Source organism: Neolamprologus multifasciatus, chromosome 16 (assembly GCF_963576455.1).
Source record: "Neolamprologus multifasciatus chromosome 16, fNeoMul1.2, whole genome shotgun sequence".
NCBI lineage: Eukaryota > Metazoa > Chordata > Actinopteri > Cichliformes > Cichlidae > Neolamprologus > Neolamprologus multifasciatus.
In genome coordinates, this window is record NC_140454.1 from 25,709,742 (window position 1) to 25,737,675 (window position 27,934).

Sequence of the window (27,934 nt, forward strand, 5' to 3'; positions counted from 1 at the left end):
GTCGGATTACTCTGATAAATTGTAGATTTTCTGCAACACAATGTGCAATAAACTACACCACAAAAACATGTTCTTCTTTCTCATATCAATCTGTACTTGAGCATATTCCCAATCAGCTTCATCAATATCTGCATAACTATAAATCTGTCCAAGGCCAAATATTTTTCATCAGTTTCATTTCAAAGTATATTCTTTCCCAGCTATAGCGTGACTCTCCAGCTTGTACAAAAGGTAGAATTCAGTGAGTGAATCTAATGAGCACCATCACCTTAAAGATAAATTCATGTAACCTAGTAACAGTACTCTAGATGTAACCAGCAAACCACAAGGCATCACTGTAAACTTTTAACTAATCAGTATAACCCACTAAACAGCCTGATGTTTTCATCCAACCTGTTCATGTAACACAAAACCAGCCCATTCATCCAGTCTCTTCTGCTTATCCCTATCCCAGCTACCATAGGGTGATAGGCAGGGTACATAGCAGAAAGTAGAAAGAAACTTAAATTTGTGTTGCAAGACAAACACATAATTCAGCATATAGCTCCAATATCTAATTTTCTTATTCCTGAGCTGTTATCTCCATGGCATCACTGGAAGCAACGACAGGCTGCAGCACACAAAAAATTAAGTCATTCAACAGTGACATGCATTAGCCTGCCTATCAGATTTAATTACTCTTTAACTGGAAGTGCCAGAAAACTGTTCTGATTGTTCCGAACCCCTGCTAATCACTACACCTTCTCAGACAAGGGGTCACACTGACCAAAGAATGATCTTGTTCAGCTCACTTTAGCTCAGTCAGTTATGCAGTTGTTATTAATTGCCTAGATAGTGCCATTCCAGACATGTCTTTTTCATTTTGAACCCATGTAATATAGCAGCCTCACATCATTGCACTTAAGGATACACTTATGCATAACCACTATTATTATTATATATTATTATTATTATTATTATTATATTATTATTATTATTATTATTATTATTATTATTAGAATATTATATTTTATAGGAAAAATACGTGGTTATACAATACATGCTTCAAACAGCTTTCTGACTAATAACATGCTGATGTCCCCCCCCCCCCCCCCCCCAAAAAAAAAAAAAAAAAAAAACCCACAAAAAAACAAATGTGAGTCCTCGCATTGAAATGAATATTGTTCTAGTTGTATGTCTGACCACCGGACCTATATTTATTAGCTAAAGCCCACTAAGACCAGCAGCACTCCCCTCCTCCCCTGTACGCCCCTTTTAAAGCACATTAAAAGGGATATGTGACTGTTATGTAACAACAGTCTAATTTGAGTTCTAGTCCTGATTCCGGTGTCTGGCAATTCTTAATCACAAACAAGACTTGACATTTACTTAATTCCCTTTCCTTAAAATTAAATGATATATCCTCATTTTCATGCTAAACGGAACCCCCTTCTGCTTTAAAGAGACTTTTACATCATATCTTACATAACAACTCAGACAAAACTTACTAAAATATTTGTTTAAAAAAAACACAATTATTGACACGGAAGTGCATGGATAGACAACTGTCATGAAATTAGAATAAATGTAAAAATTTCTCTTGTGGTTTTGAAAAAGTTGTGTCCAAGTTTCATACTAAACACATTAAACACTATTTTTTCTTGAATGTAAAATAACGACACGGTATTTCTTTTATAACGTAATCTGACAAACAGCACTGTCGCCCTGCGTCCTTTGCACCTCGCTCTGCATAAAGCCAAGCGGAGACGCTGGTGGGAGGGTTTATTCCAGCCGGGCAGACATCCGGACAGCTGTTCTGCACATGTAAGTGAAAACTGCTGTGTTTTAGCTCAATCTTCCTGCTGTTTAACAAATCATAAACAAATATGGCAAAGCTGGCTCTGCGATACATGTTCAGCGAGCAACAGCTGGCTTTCAATTGCTTTAGCAGCTGCCTACGCGTCGATGGACGCAGCAGACTCCCGTGTTTGTGTGGCGTTGTTGTGTTTCCGCCGCAAAGACGCCGACAGCCAAAAGCCGCCGATGATGTACCCGTCCTCACTTCTCTTGCACTTTCTTATGGTCTGCACTTTGTCTATTTCCTCGACACAGTTACTCACTTCCCCGCCCGATACTCGGTGGCTACTCTTGGCTGCTGATCAGACTGTCCTTCTAACATCACCCGTTTACGTGGTTTAATTGGAAACCGATGGCCAAGCGTTATATTGTGAACGTTGTTTTAATTCACCCATGAAAAGGAAGGTTTCCTGCTTATTCCTGGAATTTAGTTATATGCTTTGAAAACTTGTCATTGGCAACAGGTGCACGTTTGAACATGCCTCAGGTGACGCAGAGGTAATCCCAGCCCACATTTATCTGGATTTGCGGATCAGTCATTGAATATCTGGTCCTTTAGGAGAGCAAGAAGACACTGAAGAAATACTGACTTTTCATCTGAAACGTGGCTGTGGTCGAGAGTCAAATCTGAATGTTAATTTAATGTTGGATCAGCATTAAGATATCAGTGAAGCCAAACACTGTGTCGACACTGGAATAAGACTGATTTATAGGGGTTTTTGTAGTTGACCAGTGAGGCTGAAAAGTCACCAATTTATAGTTGGTCGAAATTAAAGAGGGTTTCACCTCTGCCACATTATTATGTTGAAAAGTCAGCGATTAATGTTGCTGATCCTGTGGTAGACAACATTTGAGAACCCCAGAGATGTCTTCTGTAAGTGCGTCAGGTAAGCATTCAGTTATTTGTCTAATATTTGTGTTATGTTATGTGTTATGTCCGTTGTTACTGTGACAAAGATTTGTGACCGTCACAGTGACCAGATACTGAAGTCAGCCTTTTACTGTACCTGGTAGAATAATGCTAGCTAGGGTGAATTAGGAGAAATTTAAGCCCAAATCAGAACAAAGTGTGTTCCTTTCATATTTTTATCATATTTTTATTCATTTTTTATAAATATTTTGCTTTGGTGTTTTCTTTTCCAGATGGTCTAACTCATCAGTTGGTCAATGTGGCAGTGTGAAGTCTGCTTTACCCAGGCAGTTCACAGCCACGGTCAAGACGGTGTGAAGGGAGTCTGGATGAAAATGCAGGAGTAAATTGACAAAGCAAATTTTAAACCAACCCTGATGATAATAAAGTAAATAAACTGCTGTGAAGTTGTCTGTTATTTGCATGTTAGAACCTAATGTTAAATTCATCCATCCATCCGCTTCCGCTTATCCTTTTTCAGGGTCGCGGGGGGGGGGGGGGGGGGGGGGGGGGCTCGGGCTCTGGAGCCTATCCCAGCTGTCATAGGGCGAGAGGCGGGGTACACCCTGGACAGGTCGCCAGTCTGTCGCAGGGCCAACACACAGGGACAGACAACCATTCACACTCAAATTCATTCGCACATTCACACCTAGTGACAATTTGGATTATCCAATTAACCTATCCCCACAAGCTGCATGTCTTTGGATGGTGGGAGGAAGCCGGAGTACCCGGAGGGAACCCACGCAAACATGGGGAGAACATGCAAACTCCACACAAAAAGACCTGATGTTGGAATTGAACTCAGAACCTTCTTGCTGTGCAGCAACAGTGCTAACCACTGTGCCACCGTGCTGCCCTAATGTTAAATTGTATGGTTAAATATATTATTCCTTTATCTATAGCCAGGATAAATGTTATAATTGTGCTAATATTTGGAAGTATTCCTTGTAGTGTGCTGTATTAAATATTAGCTGAAATACCACTAAGGTCCTGTGGACCTTTGGTAGTGATGTTACTGCTGTTCTAATATTGATCAGTGGTGCAAAAGGGAGTAGGACTCAACAGCGTTCAACATTGATTCGGTTATATGTAAGTTGACAACAGACTGTTGTTAAAACATGATTTCGGCTATTGTTGGCTGTCTGTTTCAATACTTGTGTTGTTTCAGGGTTGATTAAAGACCCTTGACCAGTTATTGATCAAACAGTGTAGGTAGACTGGATTAACTATCGCTATGTTAGCTGAGCTCAGTGTAAATGTCAGCATCTGCTGTATTTAAGAAAGTAGATAAATGGACATATGAAAGTGATTTATGATTTCAAATGTTATTGCTAAACCTAAGTACTAGAAACATATCATGGTCTGGTATTTTTAGGACTGTCTCAAAAAATTTATAAATTAGAAAATTCACATTTATAGTAGGTGGCATGTCATATATTTAGGTTTTTCTTTTCTTCGTATTAGTTCCTGGATTGGTCATTGGTTTCAGATTTACATAAGTGTCTGATCACAAGCCAATAGTGGGCACCCAACATCAAGCAGCTCTTGCTGCTGGAAAGTGGGATGTGTTGGGAAAATAAAAGAAACCTATCCGTCGGAGAGCAGTGGCTCAGAATCTGTGTTCCCACTTTTAAGCCATTTTTCTAAATACACAGGCTGTTCTGTAATGACTGTTAAGATCTGGTAGTCATGGATGCATGCTCAGCTTTAGTATTCCTATAGATAGTACAATGGGAGCTGAAGTGAAGAATAAATACAGGAAAGCTTTTGGAGATGTTGACTTAGGTGATGTTCAATGTAAGAAAACTTATTTTTCAGGGATAAAAAGCAAAAATGATCCAGATGTGTCATTGTTAACAGTGTTTGAGTAACACGTCGTGGCAGGTCATTGCTTGTATATGACAGCAAGCATGTTAATGCTCACTTGAAATAATACTTTTTTTTTTCTTTTTTGGCAGATTGTGAGTCATGGCATCTTCCCTCAAGAGTTTGGTTAATGATGATGACCGATACCAGAAATCCTTCCAGCTTTTTTTGGAGCGCTCGTCTGAACACCAGTGTATGCGGGACTTCATCCACAATAAACTGCCAGATATACTGGCCAGGTAATCTACCACACACAGCTTTGAGCAACTCTGCACGACCAATACCATTCAACATGGAATGCATTATACTACAACTGAATCTGAGAATCAAAGCAGTATTTAAAGCTAAGCAATCATTTACTGTCAAAACTCTGAAACATTGGTGCGAGCCTCAAAAACCTGATACAGTAAGGTTTAACTGTATTAAACATATGATTTAAAAATGAAGCTGATAAACTAGAGTACCATAAGACAGGAGGTGTTAATAACCTTTAAACCCTAGAACACTATCGCCGGGTGATTTTCACCCGAGCAAATGTATTTACATAATTTTCAATATGTTGCGTTTGTCTGAGTGTGGTGGGTCCCTGGGTAGCTTCAGCATTGTCTTTGACGTCTTTGAAGGCGTGGGTGTTTCCCTACCCCAAATCCCACTTTTTCCTACAGGCATGTGTTCGGGTGAATTTCACCCGGCAATAGTGATAGAGGGTAAAATAGGTTTTGGGTGGATTTCACCCGGTGATAGTGTTAGTGTATAAAATCAGGTGATCTTGCCGCATTTCAAGGGTGAGAACATTCAGGCTCACCATATTTACTGTCCCTCTTCAACTACAGCTGTCACCCTGTTGCAGGTTTAGTGTCTTTGGCATCCCAGCTAGTGAGTAACACATAAGTAAGGTTTGTTTAACTTGGCAATTGTTAGCTGATTAGATTTCTTTTTCTTTTCTTTTTTTAATCTAAAAGCTATGTTATGTAGCTAGCTGTGGCATGACCTTAGTGGGAACAATAAAAGCAAACAAAGGGGAGATCCCACAAGTGATGAAAGTTAAAGAAAATCACGCGCCAGGCTCCAGTGCATTTCTCTTTACCAAAGAACTAACCTTGGTGTCCTTCCTCCCTGACAAAGCTTCAAAAAAGAAGGTTGTACTGCTCCTGTCATCCATGCATACACAACCAAGCATAGGACCCACTCGTAAGCCTGAAGTGATTGAATTTTACAACAAAACAAAGGGAGGTGTCGATACTTTTGACCAGATGTGCGCTCACTATGGTTGTGGAAGAAAAACCAAGAGATGGCCCCTTTGTGTGTTCTAAACTCATAAACTCATGGATCATTCACAATGAGAATGCAATGAAGAGAGGTGAAAACCAAATGCAGAGGAGGCCTTATATGCATGCTTTGGCATTGGCACTCATCAAACCATGGGCAGAGCAGAGGCTCCCCTCTTCAAATCTGTCACGTCAACTCAGAGTCCTGATCTGTAGCGTGCTCGACATCCCTACCCCTGGCACTCTTGAAGGTGAGGCAGGACCAGTGGCAGCAGAAAGCAGTGGTCCCTTAGTGAGGTGTGCTGACTGCCCCACAAGCTTGGACAGGAAGACGCGATACAGGTGCCATGTCTGCCGTCGACCGGTGTGTCCACGCCATTACTACCCTTGTGTGTACTGACTGCATATAAGGAATAGGTAAGTAAGAGTGGTCCTGGAATTTGCATGTTATCCTTATTTAGTGCAGTAGTTATGAATAAATATCAACAAGTGGTGATTTCCAAGGGAATTCACATGGTAAAAAATATATTTTAGTCAACTGGTCATTTTTACCCACTCAAAAAATGTCATTTTTTGTTTCTCTCTCCTGCAGCTGTTCGCGTGTCAAGGAGACTGTGCCTTCACCAGGGAAGACTCAAATATCCCAGGAATGGGTGGACCAAAGACCAAGTTTCCAGCATCATTATATTTTTGTTTAGGATTTGTTTTGTTCTCCAACTGCTAATTTTCCAGAAATTTTGGAGCATTTTTTAGGGTCCCCCCATGAAACTTTTTTTCCATTTTGTTAGATATGGCACAGCTGAAAATAAAAGAAAACCACTCTAATTTGTCATGTGTTGTCATATATTTCATATATTTTGATGACAAGTACTTTTTGTTGGGTATATTATATTGGGTAAAAATCACCCGGCGTTAGTGATGGTGTTACTATTTATAGCGATAGTGTTCTAGGGTTAACCTCAGCTCCTTTTATTATGGTAATTTGAGATGTAGATTAGCGCAGATTGGGTAAAATAATTGGATAAAATTAACTTATATCTGGTGTTGTGGTGGTTAGCATCATCTCCTAACAGCAAGAAAGTCCTGGGTTCAAATCCACCAGCCGGTTGTGTAGATTGTGTATATTCTCCCTGTATCCTCATGAGTGCTCACTGGGTGATCTGGATTTAGCCCAAAACTGCAATCCCAAATTGGATTAGTGAAAGAAAATGGACTGATGGATGGAAAACCCTTAAGAACAGCTAATTAACTTTAACACTTGATATGTCTATCAAGTGTAGGTTCTCAGTCATCTAGGTCATGGTAGACTTCATCTAAGCCACGGTAGTCTGGACTTCTTTAAGTTTCTTTTGAAGAAAATTGCTTTCTTTCCAAGCTCCTTAGACTAGATGCATGGTAGTGTCAACATTAGTCAGGGTTAAAAGTAAGTGGGAATTGGGTGGCAACCATTTATTGTAATCTTATTAGACGTGAGTCAATTGAAAAAAATACAATCAGGCATTATGAAGTTTATATTTTGTTGTGTGTCGTTTCTTATTTTACTTAATTATGCAAAGTCTATGAAGTCATTTTGAAAACTTTCAAATATCATTAAGAATGAGCCACAACATTAAAACCATCGAATTACAATATTGTTGGAGTACCCCGTGTGTCAAAGACACATCTCTACACACATTACTCATTACGCACTCAATTACAATTAATTAGCAATTACAGCTAATCTGTGGAGCCTTCTTGGACTGGATTCCTCTGTTGCACCTTATGGATTATGCAAATAGGGAGTTTGAAGGCTGGACAACCACTTTAGGGTGTCTGTCATGTTCTGTATGGCATTCCTGACCAGTTGAGCAATGTTTAGATCAGTGATATAGGTTTAAAAAACATACACATAAATGCCAGGACCCTAGATAATTACAGTTTAACAAGATGATCAATATTATTCATTTCACCCGTGGTTAGCTTTAATGTTGGGCCTCTTGTATAAACATCAGCCACTCATACCGTCAGACCGATTTGGAATATGTCGAGAGGTGACAAAATGCAGTGTGAAAAGGAAGATCTGGAACACACAGACCATTTAGTGACTAAGCTGTGTCAATCAGTCAACATGTGCTCTGCTTAATACTGCTGAAAGCAGTCAGAATTGCTGAGTGATTAGGACTGCACTACAGCCCAAAGCGGAATATGTAAGTACCGTTTCACTCACAGAATCAAATAACTGCCTACACAAGTGTACATACTAGATTAACCAGCCAAACAATATGTGCATGATTGTAAAAGACAATGACTGATTGCTGTGGAAATTCCATCTCTTCCTGTGTTATTTTCTGTTGATATAAGTGGTAGGAGGCATTTGACATGCAACAGAAAAACAGACTCTCTCCTCTTCTGTGCAGGTGTAAAAAGCAGATCAGAGAGGAATCTGGAAAGATGTGACTCATGAGTAAATTAAAAAGGTGTTATTAAAAATCATACAGTGAGTGACAGAACATGCCACAGCAATAATCAAAGCCTGGGTATCTGTAGATTCTTCAGTCGCTACTTCAGAACATCTCACATGCCCAAGTGTCAGGGAGAACTGACAGTTACAAGCCCAAAAATGGGACCCACATGTCACAGGTTGGAGGATGTGAACCTTTCTGAAGTGTTTTATCTGCTCTCTCCTCAGCATTGGAGATGGAAAGTCACATCTGAATGTCATTGGAGTTGGAAGTGGAGCTGGTAAGAAAATTCTATTACCACTGGTCTAAATGCGACGCGTTAAAAAGCAGCGCGACCTGCGCAGCATCAAAAGTGACAAGACATTGCGTAAGCCGTCTGTTACTGCTGTTGCTGCAGTTTTTTCATTTATGGTTGCAACAGGAATAAAACAACAAAACTTTGCCCTTATTATCACTGCCAGCAGTTTGTAGACATCTGTCCAGTTTGTGAGATTAATCTTCAACCCAGGCCAGATAGCATGACCTCGCTGTTCTATAGCTTTACTGCACATTGTTATCAGTGCTCTTGATACAGCAAGGTTAATATTTTTCCTGAGCAAACCCAGTACATGCCCCCAGAGAGCTGTTACCCTTTGGTTATGTCTCCGCCAATCCTTTTAATTTACTGAGCTGTCATGTCAGAATCATATTGGAGCATTACGGATTCTCTTTTCGGCTGCAAAATACATTAGAATGACTGGAAACTCCCCTGAAAGATTTTATTCAATCTAAAAGATTTAACACGTGTCCAGATGAGCTCCTTTGTACATGGCAACCTGTCACCTTCAGTTAGAATTAGAGCCTAATCCCTGGTTACGTGATACTGAAAAGGTATCGCTGTGATAACTGTCTCTCATGGTGTTGAATTACATTTTTTTTTTCACTTCTGTAATTACTGCAACAGAAAGTGTGTGATTTTCTGCAAAACTGAAACATGCTGTTAGCTGCTTCCTGCACCATTTCAACTGATGTTGATCTGCTTGGCTTTTTAGCAGTTTGGGAACTGGGGTCAAATTTGTGTTTGCAACTTTGTCTTCCAAATAAAAAGTGTGCCTGTGCCTTTAGGTGAGATTGACCTAGAGATGCTCTCTGAGCTCCATAAGAAGCACCCAGGGGTGACGGTGGATAACGAGGTGGTGGAGCCTAGCCGCCAGCAGCTATATAACTACAAAGGTACAGTCTTTACAGGCACACACTTCTCTCACACAACACAAAATGAATCATTGTATTCTCAGCTGTCCAAAATGGGGTTCAGTATTTATTTACAAGCAAAAAAGGATATTATTCTATTTTTATTGGTGAAAAACAGCATCTTAAGAATTCACCGGTTCATATATTAGCAGGAAATAGTCCTTTAACCACCAGTGGCATTGTAGAGTTTAGCCTTAATGTCTGTAAGAATGAACCCGACTAAAGCATCTTTGAGTAAAACACTGAATCGTTACGAGTTTCAAGTCTGCTGCTGTCTGACCAGGATCCTTGCATACATTAAAGCTACAACCAGTTACTCACACAAAACTCCTATAGACACGATATCTGATTAAAAATAATGCATAAAGCAGGGACTCGCTGGTTCCTCATTGTTGATTTTTTGTTGCTGGTTCTTGCCATTGTTCAACTTACTATCTAATGAGAGACACCTTTGCTGTTTAAAAAAAATGTTTTAAAGCATGTTGAAATCTTTTGTTATTTGTGGAACTGATCATAATTGTCCCCTTAGATCTGCAGTTCAAAGAAAACAAAAGGTGTTTAAGTTTCCCCAAGATAGCAGATAACACATGCTGCATTTTTACAAATGATGCAACATGAAGTGTAAGCCTCTACAGGAAGGGATGGGCAATCTTATCATCTTATAGGCTGGATGGTCTAATTTGCCGAATGATCTGCTTTGCAGAGGATTTCCAGACTTTCTTATTGACTATGAATTTGGTGAAATGTGATTGGTAATTGGTTTTGAAACAATTAGGACTATTCTCTTGGTGGTGTTCTTCATGGCCTTTACCCCTCAGATGACTGGGTGTGTAAGAAATAGCAATATGATATGTAAGAAAAAAAACTCTTTAAATGATTGAAAGGTTCATTCTAAGGGGATTGCAATGTCGACGTAGAGAAATAAAATAAAATGTATGACATTTAAACTTTGCTCAGAGACATATTGATAGAGTAAATGAACCTCCTATTTTCTGTTGGAGAAGCAGCATTCCACCCACAAAAGACCTACCAGCCTACGACTGCAGATGCAATTAGCTCATGTAAATGAATCCATGAACTTACTATAAGTTGAATCCCTGTTATGCTGGAAGTCAGTGGTGGATGCACGAACAGCAAAGAGTTTCAAACACACTGTAGCATTTTAATTTCAATGCGTTGTGATCATTCTCAAAGGTCTCTGTGTGGTTGTGCCAAGCGGTCTCCATTGTGTTTAATGAAGTGTGATACAAAACAAGTGCGTTAGTTTTAGAGGGGGGGGGGGGGGGGGTGCAAATTACAGAAATGCTCTTATCATTGTGACAAATGTTGTGGCCTGAAAAAAAATCAGCCACTCTAAGCTGTAAAATTTCATGCCAGCTTTATTTCGGTGTTAACTTGTAATAAATAACTGAGTACTTATCTGTCTGCAGTTTTAGTGTCACAGAAACCAGATTTAGATTACATCAAGTTCAACTGGAACACGATGACTGCCTCTGAGTTTGAGGAGCACTGGAAAGCCGAAAAGGCCACCAAGAAGGTGGACTTCATTCACATGATACAGGTCGGTGTCGATGAGCATACCCTGTGTTTTTTTACACAGCTGGGTTACATTCATTTCTGGCAAATGGCAGCAATAAATCCAATTAGAACAACTGCCTGGCACAGCGTTATAATTAGGCATTCTGTGAATGCAGTTAGTAGCTCATTATCTGTGGTGAAATCGACAGATGCTATACTACGTGAAGGATCCCGAAGCAACTGTCAGATTCTTCGAGAGTCTTCTTGGTAAAAATGGGAAGCTTCTCATAATTCTAGTGTCTGGTAAGTGGATATTTTCTTTCTCTCATGTGGGCGATTTAATTATGGTGCAAATAGCTAACGAACAATCTGCTTATACATGTAATACATGTGGAGATGAAAGGTTTCAAACAGCATCTTACAGAAACAACCAAACCTTTTCCAGCATTCAGTTGATATATAGTACACGCACATCACTTCAGAATATAGAGCAGTAGTTATACTGCTGTTTTAACTTATTTATTTTCACTTAATTCAGTAAAAATGTTCAAATTTATTGCTGCGAAAACCAAGAGTGGCCAAAACTAAATTTACTAAGACACCTGCTCTCAGACATCTCATGCTGCCATGCTGCCCAAAACCAGTCTCACCCCAAATGAGATTCTTCACAGCCAGTCCTTCATTTAAAAAAAAAAAAAAACCTTTTTGCCCATGTCAGCACTAATGAGTCCATAAATATTGCAGACAACAAAAGAGACAGTTTGCTAGCACACACCGATCTCCCCAAAATCTCCTCGACATCTTCAGTGTATGCTGAGGTTTGTGTCATCTACTTTGCTCCTGGTGTGTAGATGCATAAAAATGCAGTAAACAAGGCTCTGAGTGTAATCCTGAAGGAGCTTTTTCTTATTTCCTACTTCCCTCTGAGTCTTTCCTCTGAAGTTATTAAATACCTGAGCTGCGACATAGCAACGTGATCCATGTTAGCATCTCCATGGTGAAAAAATTGCTCTGATGCATGTGAGGATGAATTCTCCTGGCATTGTACCACCAGCAAGTCATTATTCATTTATACTTATTCAGTCAAGTATGATTCCGTTTCTGGCCGATTCTAGACAGAAATTAGGATGGTGACCGTGCTAAACACCTGCTTGTCAAATTCTCATTGTTGTAATATAGCCTCTTTTTCATCTGTTCCAGGCAAGAGTGGTTGGGGGAAGCTATGGCGGACCTACAGAGCACAGCTGTGTCAACCCGACATAAGTCATTGTGTGACCACTGGAGACATCAAAAGCTTCCTGGACTCCAAGGGAGTGCGTTACCAGAGCTATGAGCTGCCATCTCAGATGGAGATCACAGAGTGTTTCACTGAAGGGGATGAGAAGGGAGAGCTGCTTCTTGATTTTCTCACTGAGGTGCTGGATTTCAGTAACACAGCTTCACCTGAGCTCAGAGCTGGTGTCCTGGAGATGCTTCGGCACCCAGACTGTAGTGTAGAGTCCAACGGTAAAGTTATCTTCAACAACAACCTTGAAGCAATAGTACTAGACCAGCTCTCCTAAACATGTACTGTCAGTATAGTAAATGTAGGTGGATCAGATTGTTTGATTTATTTTGCACTTGATGTATATAACAAGTTGGGTAGAGGATATCTACACACCTGCTTCCGTTTATATATTTTGTCTACTTACTAATAAAATAATGACTCCACAGACTGCTGTTGTTAGAGCATTTCTTAACAGTTCTATAAAATCAAAGTTTATGCTTGTATATAAGTGAATTGTTTATAACTCCTGTTTGTTATGAGTCTCACAAATAAGTCGTAAACGGCTTCGGACATTAGCTTTAGATTTCAACGTCGTATCATTTTTAATGAGCTGTATTTGGCAGGCTTCGGTGCTCCACTGCCAACCCCATTATGTTGTTTTCATTGGAACATGTATTAATCAAAATCTAAAAGCAAACAGAACATTAAGCAGTTCAGTTTTCCATAAAGGCTGATCTATTTTAGATAAGCTGAAAGGTTGTAAGCTGTTTGTTATACAGAAAAACTTGAAGATGATATTTATTTTAATGTGAGAAGTAGATGAATTAAAGACGCTGCTTATACTGGACGTGTATAAAGCTGAAGTAAGTGACTTATACAACTGATTCTAAGATGAAGCTGTCACAATAGCATTTTGAAATTAAGATGGTTTATACATTAAAAATAAATTGTTTTCCTAGATGAGTAGATTCATCATAATCATGGCGTTGTAACTGATTTGGGGATTGTTTACAATAACTGTTACAACCTTTTGCAGCTTAAATATATTTATGCTCCAGAATGTCTTTTCAGCTCAACAGCTTGTGCTGTTAATATTTATAAAATGGTGAAGATGATGTATGCTGTGGCAGCAGATGTTCTTCAGACACTACGATATAGCTGAACTTTTGGCACCATCTTGAGGACAACTTTACTTACTGATCTGCAAACACAACCATGTAACCATGACATGTAATGTATGAAATCATCTAAAGCAGTGTCTGTGAAGGTTCTCAGTCATCCAGGTCATCGTAGAAAGAGCTTAGAAAGAAAAGCATCTGGACTTCTTTAAGTTGCTTCAAGATGTTTCAACCCTCATTCAAGAAGCTTCTTCAGTTTTAAATCTAAGACCAGAATCTTAGACCATCTAAAGCGGTGCATACTTTGCATATGTTTGGTTAGTGTTAAGGGCAGGTGAGGCCAATTGAACAGGTTGAGGAAAGTCCGCTATTTCTGTTCTACAGAGAAAATGTTGAAGCCCAGCCCATTTATGGGAGAGAAGATAAACACCACAACTTAAAAGAAGGGGGAGAGCAGTTAGGTCTCTGCTCTCATTCACCACAACCAGTCCAACAGTTCAGGACGCCCACTATTTGTGCTTTAGAGAGACTACTTTGAAGCCAGCCCACTTTGTGGGAGGTAATGTAAAGTGTGCAACTCAAAAGAAGGGGAAGAACTCGATTTCCACAGAGGCTACAGCTATTTAAGGTATTTTTTTTTATTCTTATGATGTAACTATATCATTAAAGTGTGTTGAGCAACTTGATTATGTTGTTGTTTTTGATTTCTGTGCATTGCAGGAATCAGCCATGGCTGCAGAAGCACAGCACACTTGTTTTGAGGGTGACAATGTCCACAATTTCCAGTTCTATCTGGAACACTCAGGAGAGCACAAGGCCCTCATGCAGTGTGTTAACAATCTCCTAGCAAGAGAATTTAAAAGGTACAGCAGGAAATGAAATGCTTGAAGTAATAACCCATAGTCCAAGCTAAGAGTAGAGGACAGACTGCACTACAGTAATGACTGTACTCAAGGGTTGGAATGTGAAAACTTTGACATAAGTTGCATCTGTGTCCTCCACTCGTCGACATAGATGCTTTATACCGTCTGAAGTTCCCCCACAGTATGGTCTCTGCTAGTTTATGGAAAGTCGTTTGAGCATTTATCCATTTAGTTAGCCAGGCTTAAATTGTTGCCTTCTTTATGTTACGTGCTGTTTTAGGGAATAGGGTAATTTAGCCCACCAGGGTCTGTGCAGATAACTTCAAAATGTCTTTTTAAAGGCAGAAGAAATTGCCTACAATTTCATGCAAGCTGCAGTGCACGCACACAATCTGAATTTTCATTCAAAAACTCAGTTTCTTTCAGATTGTCCCTACTATGTCAAAACAACCCATTTGGTGCTAAATTGGATCAGCCTGATGGATGATGCTATGCTGTGATTGGTTATTACATTTTTATCCGTATTTGTCACACAACTATTTAAAACAGATGGGAAGACTAGAAGAAGGGTTTCTTGTCTCTTTCACTGCCACACAGCCCTCTTATAAAAACTTTCTTTTCACCATGATCTCCTGAATATCCACAATTTGTCTGTTGAAATAATGTTAACTTGTGCTCAGCAAGACTGGTCATTTTTAATAAACCCCCTGAAAGAATTCAATGACCAACAGTACACTTGCAGTTTATCCTTTACACTTGTCTTTATTCACTTGATAAGTAAACAGTAGATGTTTACTTAACTAAATGTACCTCACCAACTTATTTATTAAATGAAAAATGCTTTGAGATATTCTGTAGTCTGCTAGTTTGCAATAGATTCAATTCCATATTGTAAGTAGAGGTGAAATGCTTAATAACAAAAAATGTATGGCTTTCAGCTTTTACATTTTCATATTTTTTTTTCTTTTTAGATTTTGTGATCATTTAGAGGTTTGGACTGATCGTTTTGAAAAGCAGCTGTCATGATGCTCTTGCTTTGAGCTCTGTAATTAGTTTTTTTCACAAAAGAAAACATCCATGCTTTCAAACAGTCACTTCTTAGATGCTCTTTTTAGACCACCATTCAGGAGTGAAGCTGTTTTAAAAATTAAGCAAGCAGCTGAGCCGTGTACGACCCACTGAACTGCCAACCCATCTATTCAATGATCCAGTCTAGCACCAGCCATAATAAATTAGACAGCTATAACACAGAGGCTCCATAGTGCAATTTTGTAAGATCGTAATTTTCCAGCATACATCTTGTGACATACATACACATACGTACACTTTCTTTAACGGTTTATTAACGTTTTTATTTTTGATACAGGATTGGAGAGGGTAAAAGCAGCCTGGGCGTTCTTGGTGTTGGAAGTGGTGGAGGTATGTGATCAAATATAACAATAAGTGTAATATTAATTGTAGTAGCATTACTGACCATTGTATATGTGAGCTGTGGTAGTTTTGGCTTATTTTGTCATATGGCAGTGTGAAGTGGGCAGAAAAACTGCCCAAAATGCAGACTCTCAAACAGGACTGAACTCCAAACTCTTTAAGCTTTATTACTGGAAATACAGAGGACATGAAACCAAACTGGGGAAAACTAGGAAACTAACAAACAGGCAGAGTATGAGGGAGATGCAGACATAAATGCACACAAGGGGAAATGAGGGAACAGAACACAGGTGGGAACACAGCTGAATGTAATCTAACTAATGAGACAAGGAAGCAAAACTGAACATAACGCACACAGCACAGGAGACTATCTAAGTAACACAGGAATTATGAGAAACACACACTGAGACACAGACTGACTAAATACAGGCAACAGGGGGGAGCGAGAGAACTTAACATGCATAACCAAACATGATGGACTACACAAGGAGGCACAAATAACTTACACAGGAGACGTTGGAGAAGACACAGAAGCAAGACCGAGAGACTGGACATGAGATGGATCTAAATGATTAAACAAGGGCTAGGAACTAGAACTTAACAAAACTCAGAGGCACTCTAAACTGAATATCAGCATCTTAATATTCTGCAAAAACAAAATAACAAACTCAAAAACGGGTCAAAGACTCAAGACCATCACATATTTACTTGTTTTAAACCAGTGGTTCTCTGTGGCAGTCCCCACAGATTAAAGTGGAGCAGCTGAACGAACAGGGTTTTTTGAAGAAAAGAGTTTTCTGATGTTGTCATGCTGACCTTTATTTCACTAAAATGTAATCCTGGATACTTTTTTTTTGGTGTCTGAAGTGGGGCATGCCAGAAAAAGTTTGAGAATCGCTGTTATAAAGCTCCAATTAAACTGATTACCATGCCCTTCAAAGGCGTGCAGCAAAGAGAATTCATAATAACAGTGTCTGTAGGGGCATTAATACATTAAAGTAAGTCACTGTCAAAGCTATTGCAGATTGCACTTTGCTCCACATATGATCAATATAGGTCATAGATCACTGCGGTTATTGCACAATGACATCAAACAACAAACTGTTAATGATTCTGTTAATCAGAATGATAAGTATTACACACATCTGCGTTATATATATTTGACTTTTCTAAATAAATTTCAGGGTTTTTTTTTATGTGTTCTATACAATATGTTTTGGAGCATTTTCATTTTAAAGCGTTATGTGGAGCCACAGGTGTTCAAAATCTTCTTACTTCCTGATTTTCTTTTTCCCAGGTGAGGTGGATGCTCAGATCCTCACACTGCTGCAGTCTGTATTCCCTGCTGTTCCTATTACTGCTGACATTGTGGAGGGCAGCTCTGAACTTTCAGACAACTTCAAAGGTATTAACTATTCACATTCACACCACATGTTGAAATATTTTTACTCTATTTTCAGATGGGTTTCCTCTTCAGGCTCTTCTTTACCTTTCTGAAAAGCCGATGTATTAGTGCCAGTAGTGAAAGTACTAACATTATCAGCTGACATTTAGAGCTTTCTCAAAATGCCAAAAGAAGTCAGTAGTTACTTTGTGTGTTGTTAAAATTCATCATGTACTCATTTGTGTTGCAGTACCTGAAAATTGTGTAAAACGTGCATACGTCGTCATCTGAAATCATTTGTATCACTTGTATTGTCTGTTGTTATGCATAGGAACAAACCCCAAACTACTGATACGTCTGCTGATGTTACTTTCATGTGAATGCATCAGATGTTTTTTGGTTCTTTGTTTTGTGGTCTTCTCGTGTACACCAACGAAGAAGACTACAATCGCATCTCCCAATATTTATTTTTACTTTTCTTTATATGTTCTTGTTAGGTTTTGTAAAGTAGTTCATTCTCTTAAATGATGTCTGCCAGCGTTTTATCTCAGTGTAATCAGTGTTTTGATGTATCGCATATACATAAGCATAGATCTCAATGTTATTCATGGCTATTTGGTTTTGTTCATCTCAAAGCTTTGGTAGCAAAGACTGCCAGTCTTCAGAAGATCCCATTTGGCTGGAACATCATGAGCAGCGAGGACTATGTAAAGCAAGTGAAAACAAAGGGCGAGATGAAGAAATTTGATTTCATACACATGATTCAGGTATTAGGAGTTTTCCTTCTGCAGATTCGTGGTAAAAGAATAGCGGGAACACATTGCTAAATTCTAGAATTTGCTTTGTCACTCTATGGTGTCTTGTCTTCTTGCCTAAGGTGGGATTGTGGTGAGCTTAACTCTACTGCAAACTATAAAGTATAAGTATTGTAAAGTGTAATATCCTTGTCTGACTCTGTTAACAATGAGATATATTTGGGTCCTCACTAAATCCTGCACTGCTGCTTGAATTCAGTGGGGACCACAGCGGGAGTAGAGTGTATTCTGACAGATAAATGTGTAATTAGTGTGATAAATTGTCAAGCAACCTCTGACAAAATGTCCTGGCAGATTTATTGTAAATGATAACACTTAATTCATTCAAGCTTTAGAAAGTTCTCCCGATAATGTTCCCCCATACAGATGATCTATTATGTGGAAAACCTCTGTGAAACTATCAGCTTTTACCACAGCCTTCTAAAAGCTAACGGCAGACTTATGATCGTCATCGAAGCAGGTAAGCCGAACTTGATTTTAATTATCCTTAATTAATTAGTCCGCAGTATAACAGTTTAAAGGTGTCACATTCAGATTGTGTGAATGTAAAGAAAGTATACTATAAATTTTTGAGACCATATTCAGCATTACTCAGAAGCAAACAGTTATATGTTTGTTTTATGCTCCTGTTTTTACCAGAGATGAGCCTTGTTTCAAACATATTTTTCTCTTTGCGCTGGAAGAATGGTGCCCTCTTGGGGTTATATTTTGTATATAAAATCCATGTCTGAGCATGTTTGTTTTGTATTTAATGCATTTGAAGGGGAAACTTAAAAACAGCTACTTTAGGTTTAAATTTAAGTTGAATTAAAGTTTATATTCCATTAATAATATTGAGTTTTATATTCATAATGAAGTTCTGTTAGCTTTGCACATAGCTGGCCTTCAAGTAGCTACTTTTTACTTTTATGTTTTGAGTAAATTCTCTTGACTACTTTTGTTTGAAGTATTTTTTTTTATTCAGAAATGTATGTGATTTTCAATATCATACTATCCAGCCAACAGTGGATGGAACACCTTGTGGAAGACGTACAGCAAGGAGCTGTGTGTAGGTGTCATTAAAGAGCACCGTTCATCAGCAGAGGTCATTGCCTGTCTGGAGAGCCTGGGTCTGAAATACGATGAGCATTCAGCTCCCAACGCCTTCGACATTACCGAGTGCTTCAATCCAGGCAGCTGCCATGGAGAACGCCTGCTGAGTTTCATGACATTAAGCGACAAATTCCACGAGTCCTTCACCCCAGAGATCAGAGCGGGCATGTTAGATCTTCTAAGGAGAAAGTGCAGCACAGAGAAGGATGGCAAAGTGTTGTTCAACAGCGATCTGAGCTGCATTCTTGTTCATGCTTAAATATATACTGTGGAGAAATGTCCATCTATTCTGCTGGATCTTTATTCTGTAAGTTTGTCAGAAAGAATGAATAAAATCAATATAGTTCAGTTTATCTCAAGTGAGTAAAAGTTGTGGCTGTACAAGAAGACACATACGTTTAGCTACTAAATCGTTGGCCTTTTTCTAATCTGTAAGGAAGTTTAGTATCGGTATGACCTTTCATGATAAAGTCTCTATAATCTATATCTTTACAGTTAGAACAGCGCTAATATGTGGAAAAGGTCACCTCTTGTGATAGAGCCACAGAAAATAATCACCCGGCTTTACAAAGTTTTCCAGTTATTGCTCTATATTTACAATTTTTTTTTCAGCCACCAAGGTTGTTTTGTTCTCAGTTGAATCTTAAACCTAAAGAAATGTTGGATGCCAGTGTTGTTTCACATATGCAGCATCTGTAGCCTAATCAGGCAGCTATTCCATAATATTTTTTCTTTAAATCAATGTTAATATGGCATTATGGTTTGCAGCAGATTTAACCTTTTCATTTTTATCTTACAGTATAAAAAAATAACAAAGCACTTTATTTATTAGCAAAATGAAGACAGCTTTTGGTATAGTCTTAGTTGACACAATGTATTTTCAAATGGGATTAAAAAAACATTCCGAAAGATACTAAATACAAAAAAATAATATTGATTTTATAACATTAATTATCACTGATAGATCATACATATTGAGTTATGCTGAGCTGGCAGGTCTTTGCTGAACTCTGATTAAGGATGTGATTAGCTGATCAATATTTATCATTGTGCACAATCTGATATCCATGAGGTGTCACATGATTAGCTAGTTCAAAGATGCCCAGTACCCATATTAAAAATGATATACTCCAAATTGTAATTTTATTTTTTTTTCTCAAAGATTTATTTATTGCTTTTCCCAACAACATTTTAACCAACAGGAAGAGAGAGTTCAAATAAAATAAAGGAGAAAATTAATAAAAAAAATTTAAAAAATTTGAGTGTATAATAGTAATGTATGTACATTATATATGAATAGTGTTAGGGGAACACATAGATATAGTTATGCATACTCTCCCATGTAGATCATTCAGATATTATTACAGGAACAAAAAAAAAAAATATATATATATATATATATATATATATATATACATACACACATATATACATATACATACATATATATATATATATATACATATACACATACATACATATATACATATATATATACATATATACACACTAAATTGTAATTTTAATCTAAATTTTAATTAAAGAAAGCTCTATTTTATATGAATTAATTGTATTTTATTGGTTGGGCGTGTCTCTTGCAATCAAGAGTTAGCATTATGTCATTAGTTGTGCAGCTGTATTGAAAAGATCATTTATATCTTCCATATATATAATTTACCTGTAATTAAATAACCTACCCAAGTGCAAGGTAGCTTCGAAGTGTACATGGAGGTTTTCAGCGTATACAGGGCAATTTTTCATGGTATAATTATTTTTATTTAAATAAACTGCTGTTCACAATAAAGCCTGCAGATGGTGCTGCAACTCTCAAAATACAGGCGAACCTGCATTATGCTATGTTGCACTAACTCCACTTGGTGGCATGCTATCCCTACATTCAGTAAGGCCATGACAGCAAACGGTGGAAACTTTTATTCGCCATATCAGTGTGCTTAATATTAAGCATTTAATTCCCGAGCTACCAGTGGTTATTTGACTGTTAAATTTTCAGCCCCCACTCGCCCAGTTATTTCATTTCTACACTGGCGTTATGCCGTCTGCTGTGGCCACATACGCACAAAATCCAGTGGAACGGCTGAGGTCTTGTCTCAAGCTATCTGGCAAATGTATTCTGGCTGTTCATTTACCTCATTAGCTTTAATAGATCAGTAATTGAAATTCATCAGAAATTCTTGTCAGTGCACTCCCCCCTGATGTCAATGGGCTTTCAGCACCTGCTCAGGCTCCATTACTGGGGGTCCTCGCTGGGCCCTCTCATACCACAGAGTGACAGAGCATTAGTCACAGAGATAATCAACCTCAATACACTGCTTGCCACTAATGTTCTTCAAGAACTATTTACTTCATGTGGCAGTTGGTGTCTTATCAGGGTAGAAGTTCTCCACTAGATAAATGTGATGAAATTTTTATAGATCACCTTGTTGTCCAGGTGATTGATTATACTCAGAAGTGCCGAACAGCTGGGTATTGTCATATTATTAGCTGCATATTGTTTTTATTTACTTCCTGCCACTTGCTTATTAGCTGATGCCATAATGACAAGCCACGTCTTTGAAGAGTGCGTGATGCAGATTTCTATTTGCTTATGAAACTCATGGGCGTTTTATTATGCAGACGATGCAGAGAAAGCTGTGGGTTCCATAACTACTTTCTTTCCATATTGGCCATGCAGCACGCTGGTCAGATGTCAGATGCTGCAGTAAAATTTTAACATGATTGAGGAAGCCTCCAGGTGAAAGTCTTTCTCAGAAAAGTGATCTCTCCGGTATGGCCATCTGGCGGGCAATCAGAGCTGAACTTCTAAGTTGTGTCTTCAATCTTTAGGGGCAATGAGGAAACAGGCCATGTGTTCAAAGTGTGACTACTGGTATGCCTTAAATTATGTGCTGTACCCACTAGTAAGGCTGTTTTTAAAATTATTTTTCTTGGCTCAGCAAACGTCTTTGGCACATGTTGTTAGGCAGAGAATATGCTTCATTCACAGCTGCTTTAATTCTCTTGTTATTAATGAATTTAATATATCGCTGCTAAAAAGTATCACATGTAAAATTTAAAAGCTAAACCAGAGTAAAACAAAAACGATTTTTAAAAAAAAGCATTGTTTTTGCTCACTAGGAGATACCATCATCACACCTACTGCGCCTAATGCGTATAAAGAAAGTACCTTGTTATTTTGTTGACCATAACATCATTTGTTTTCACGTGTAATAGGTGCTGGTAGTCCACATACAGAAGCAGTGTTAACCCATAAATTTAGCAACTGCGGAGGTCAAGTAATGTGCATTGTTTTCCATATGCGTACCTTTATTCTGCTGTAAAATGGTTTTCCAACAGTCTGGCTGATACTAGTGTATCCTAGAATACTAAAGCTAATCCCAGCCACTAAATGCACATTTATGATACCAGTGCTTACATTTATTTGTAAAGGCAAATAAAAACGAAAGCAGCGATGACATTTTTGGTATTTCTCTAATCTGAATTCACACAGTTTGGCCAAATTGACTCTTCAGATGTCTATCTTCTTTAATAATATAGCCTCTACTCTGGTTTACTCTGTATGGAGAGCCACTGCTGGCCCAGAAGCATCTTCTATCAGCCATCATGTCAGTGTGTAGCCCTCTTTGAGAAAAGAGCAGGACATAAACCGGCCCTAAAATACATCACACACACTTTAATGGGCAGAGGCTGCGGCTGGGCCTTGAAATATAGCTCTGATACCGGTCCTGTAAATGGCCGTCCTCTGCAGCATATTTCATTCTAGAGAATTAGTCCTGTTTAGCAGCCGTTGTTATATAGCAGCTGTCCTCCATAGGTCTGAGTACAGCAGAATATGGCTATTTGATTGATGATTCCCGGGACTTTTCTTAGTTTGTAATTTTATCTAACATCAATTAGCAGTCGATAGAAAACAAGGTGGAAATTTCTGCTGAAAAATTTCTCTTTTCTTCAAGTCGGTGCAAATTCTGCTGCGCAGAAGTAATCTTATAGAATCAAAGGCTTAAATCAATCCAAGGCGATTAACTACAAATCAGAAAGGGTGGAATGGGGTGACTCTACTCCAATCAAGTTTACCTTTGTCTGTCTCATTAATCTAGCGATTCAAGGCCTTATAGCCTGATGTACAGGACCGTTCCTGTGGGTGTGAATATGGAGAATTGCCACAGATAAGATATGCCACCATATTTATTCCAGAAGTACCATTAGTGGGACAGATAAAGCAGGACAAACACGCCACTAATTGACCGCTTCTGTTCATATTTTTGATCAATTACAGATAACACACATTTGATGATTTCATAAATCATACTAGTTTAGACTGGGGGTTTTTTCTAGCACAGTCGTTTAACTTGTGTCGAGAGGAAAAAAGTTGAAATGAAAAACGGGCCACTTTAGAAGAATTCTATATGTGTCTGACAAACAGTGATAACAGTTTTGTGAAACAACTTGATATTTCTCTAAGCCATGCTCTTTTAAGTCAATATTTGCTGGTTTGATAGAAAAAAGAAAAAAACAGACACTGTCACTTACTCGCTTTGTCAACTGGGAGAGCTCCTAAGGGCAAGCTCCTCTTTAATTACACTCTGTGACGTTTACCCCCACTAAATGCCCCTCACAAGGTTCAGGGTTTGGGGCTGTGCTTGTCATTGTGTGGGAAGTGGAAGAAGAGTTTTTTTTTTTGTTTTTTTTTAAAAAAGGAAACCTAATGCAGAATAAGAGATTTTCTCTTGAAGTTGTTGCTCAAATAGGGTTTGTTTGATATGTAAGCTGTGCTTTTATTAACTAATAGGTTTCTCTGACATGATTAGAGCAGAACTATTTTTTATTTATATTAAAAAAAACATTTGCATACTTTTAATGTTCATAATACTATAACTATGGATTGTGCACACTCAAATGTTTAACTTTAATATATCCCGGGCTCTATAGCCACACTGGTGATGTGGGTCAGTCTGCCTGAAAGAGCTGTTCACCCTGCAAGAATTTAATTAGTCTGTGATTCAATGGAAAATAAATAAGTAATGTTTAGAGGTTTAGCGATGCTGTTGCAAAGGATAAGAAAGGAAATCTGCAGGAAACACTGAGAAATCATTGAGTCATGGCTTGGAAAACGCCAAATTAAAGATACTGAATGTTGCCATCCTAACTATCAGTGACTTCAGTGTATCGACAGAGGCCTTTCAACACCCTTATCGTTTGAACCCTATAGATGATATCAGCTATGTTTTATTACTGTTATTACTGAAGATGATGTCTTTCTCTCTCTCCCTCTTTTGCAGCTATATTAGTGAAGAGATACAGGACTTGGAGTAAAAACTGATCATGAAACAGAGCAATCCTGCCAGAAGTTAATACCAGTAGCAGGGATATTTGTACTTAATCCCTGTCAAGAGAAAAAGAAAATAAGACCTTACATTTCCCCGCAGATCTGCTATGGCTTTATTATTCCTCATTGCATTAATCAACTTGTATCTCGTCTTTTGCTTTTATTAAATGCCGTTTCTGGCTCACATCCATTCATCGGACCTTAAATATCCTCCATCTCTTGGGTCTGAGCTTGATTGTGCTTAGGAAATGAAGTTGGAAACTTTGGAGCTCTATTTAAAGCGCGAGTCCCTGATGCGACCCCTCCCTGCCTTAATAACTTATGAACAGGATCCTCGGGTCCTTATTTGGCCTCATAGTGTTTCTGACAAAATCAATTATAAAGAAATGTGAAACTGTTGTTTCTTTGTATCCATAAACAGGTGTTTATAGCCCCGGTAAGAACCTGAACACAATAAAGATGGTTGCTGATCTTGATATATTGTAGTTCAGGTGTGCTGGGGTATATTTGTCATCTGATGTTTGTTTCTTTAAGAGAGGAAATGATTAAATTCTATAGAAAAATGTGATTAGATTTTTTCTGAGAACCAACTGGAGAATATATGCACAAGTTCAGTGTTGTTACAAAAACATGAAGAGATTTAGATTTAAAAGATTGCTGGCTTTGGTATATTAAACATTCAAACACTTAGCATTAGGGAACAGAGAAAATTAATGGATGTCACTCTACCTCAGTGCATTCGTTGCAATAATACTTTGATATTTTTGTGCCAAATTTGTATCTATTTTTTTTTCACTCAGTCCTTACACGATTCGATCCTACTTGCAAATCAATAGAGGTATTGATGGGTGTCAGATAAAAACCATTACGGCAACCAGCTCTAATTCTTCAGCTGAATTGATTTCATTTTAAATGATCCATGTACATCCAGTGGAGCACACCACCACTGTGAGTGTGTTTTACCTTGACTTCATGCGAGAGAGACGTTATTCATCACCAAGAGAATGTCCCTTCTTCACACCCCAATAAAAAGCAGAGAAATGAAGCTTCTGTGGGTGCTGTCAACCCAACACTGCTTTATAAAGGATGACACAATTATATTTTACCAGCTCACCAAAAATGCTGACAAGCCCTGGTTCAATAAAACACAATTCTGCACCTAGAGAAGCATGCTGGTTTCTGTGCTATGGAGTCATAGCTCATGAACTACAGAATGTCATAACACTGAAATGCTCATCGAAGACATCAAACACATTTATTACAATTAAACCAGAGGAAGTGGGCATGGCAATGTTAGGAACCCAAAGTAATATAGTGTGTACAGATCTAGTTTAAGGGTTTCAGTGTTGCAATGCTCCGGACTCTTTGCATGACGGTCTCTTTTGTTGGGAAAAAGCTGCTCTGCTCATAGACATGAACCCCATATTTTCTCTCTCAGAAATAAACAGATGACATTTACCTGTGAGCAAACAGAAGTTAATGCTGCATTACCATCTATCAGTCAACTTGGAAAACACTTGTCTAAAGTATGATGGAGGATGTGTCGACAACATTAAAAGACGACTGCTTCCTAAACCTGAAATCTTGCAAATTCAAAGACAGCCGGCACGATGCTCCAGACAGCCGACCGTCAACGCCCTGCTGTTTGACGCTTACTAGCGGCAGGATATTGCTGCTTCTTAGCGGACTGCGTGTTTTTTCCTTGGAGAGAGACACATCTGGCCCTGGATAATCTCTCCTTAGTCTTCTCTGTGTAATGCATGCAAAGCTGTGCTCAATGTAATTCCCCAACTGCTCTTTTTTTCTCTTCCTTGACAAGTGTAAAAAGGCCAGTAGTATAAAGTATATCGCATACAGTGTTAGTAACCTGGTCTTACTTTTAGCCATGTTGCTATATATCCACACAGATATAGAAGTGCGAGTAAAGACTGGTAAGAAGTTTTATCCATTTGCATGTATTTGTTTGTTTTTTTGTTGTTGTTTTTTTTTTCATTCCAATTTCTGTTGCTTAAAAGGACAAGCCCAATAAAAACAAATTTGCTCAGGAGAGAAGACTACAATACTCAATGACAAAGTGAAGGCGGCTCAAGATGTGGTGGTATTATTATTCTTGACACAAGTAATATATAAACATGCCATAATTATGCTTTGTAACAGGAAATCAGGACAAATTGAAATTGAACATCATGCAATGTTAATGTTAATGAAATGTGCGGTGCGTAGTTGGATGCCTCGAGCCTGGAATATTATACGTACTTGCACCCTCACTTGTTTATTTATTAACAGAGGAATTGTCTGCTTCACTTGCTATCACTGAGGCTTGACAGCTGCACAGTCCAGGTGATGCATGAGCCAATATGTGGACTGGAGAGGGTTCAACGTCGCACATCAATATGAAAATCAGTTTCTGGCAGAAATAGCCCAAGGCAGTACATCCAGCACCAAAAAGTGACTAATCTTAGGGTCATAAACCCTGCACAAGACGCCCAGGGTCTTTTTTAGAGAGACAGAATTCAGAAATGCCATCATTTTCCATTCCACAAGCCAAGGACCTCATTCCTTGCATTAGCAGATTTCTTTTAATAGTGTGTGAAATGGCAGGGTTGCCAGAACTAAGCAAGAGCAAATAAAAGAGAGAGAGGGGGGGATAGTGAAAGGTGACCTTAGTCTCTGGAGCGCCAGATTAAAACTTCAAATGCTCAGCCAGTGGCTCTCCTAAAGAAGCAAAAAGACCATAGGCACAATGTTACAGTAGATGGAGGTGGCTGCCAAATATCATCTTCTTACAGAAAGGGATTATGTATTTCACAAGGCAGTGGTGGTCCCATTGGTGGGAATATTAGTTTGTGTATTGTTCTCCAGATCTGCATATATTTCTGTTTATTTTATTTTTTTTCTTTTCATGACTTTCAGAACTTCTTAGCAGTAGTCTGGTTTTAAAAAGGAGGCTTATTGTATGTGCAAATTTTTTACTTTTTCATTTTTGGATACAGTAAATTTACATACATGTGTATTTGGCTCAGTGTACTGTAAGTAAAAAATACCATTAAGTTATTGGTAGTGCAACACATGTTTTAATGGTAGGCCTACTAACAATACAAGTCTGATATAAGGATAATATAGAAATTAAAATCACAAGGGACTGTTTTTTACTGCTACTTACTGTATTTGTGCACCAAGATGATCCTACACAATGTAAAATGTACATTTCTGAAAAATGGATTTCTCATATGCTGATCAGCCAGCCCCCAAATTGTTTTCAACTTACTTCCACCCCTTTGAATGACTGGGCATCACATTACGTAGGTGATCAGGCAGAATTCTCGATTCACTCCAGTGGCTCGATAATAACTCTGCTCACTTAATTACTCAGTTTCCCTGACAAAAAAAAAAGAATGAAGTAATTTTACTCATGAGGAGAGTGAAACAAAAGCTTTCCAAATCCTTGAATGGATTTCTATCTCAAAGCTCATGGTGGAAACATTTTGAACTGTAGCATCAGCGGGTGCTTTAATTACTGTTCAATGACTTTACTCTGAGTCCTTGACCTA

At 38.4% G+C, this 27,934-nt stretch overlaps 2 protein-coding genes across 2 annotated transcripts; both read left to right on the forward strand.

Annotated features, from left to right (window-relative positions):
- The first annotated feature begins 4,714 nt into the window (after positions 1-4,714).
- On the forward strand, positions 4,715-12,920 carry LOC146500930 (histamine N-methyltransferase-like). The gene is made up of 6 exons (XM_085134469.1): positions 4,715-4,851; positions 8,549-8,601; positions 9,426-9,533; positions 10,982-11,112; positions 11,279-11,372; positions 12,270-12,920. The coding sequence occupies exons 1-6, from the start codon at positions 4,715-4,717 to the stop codon at positions 12,629-12,631; spliced, it is 885 nt and encodes a 294-aa protein (XP_084990595.1). The 3' UTR covers positions 12,632-12,920.
- A 1,007-nt stretch (positions 12,921-13,927) lies between these two features.
- On the forward strand, positions 13,928-19,390 carry LOC146500931 (histamine N-methyltransferase-like). The gene is made up of 7 exons (XM_085134470.1): positions 13,928-14,082; positions 14,175-14,317; positions 15,684-15,736; positions 17,046-17,153; positions 17,769-17,899; positions 18,314-18,407; positions 18,946-19,390. Exons 2-7 carry the CDS (start codon positions 14,184-14,186, stop codon positions 19,296-19,298), a joined length of 873 nt encoding a protein of 290 aa, XP_084990596.1. The 5' UTR covers positions 13,928-14,082; positions 14,175-14,183; the 3' UTR covers positions 19,299-19,390.
- The last annotated feature ends 8,544 nt before the right edge of the window (positions 19,391-27,934 follow it).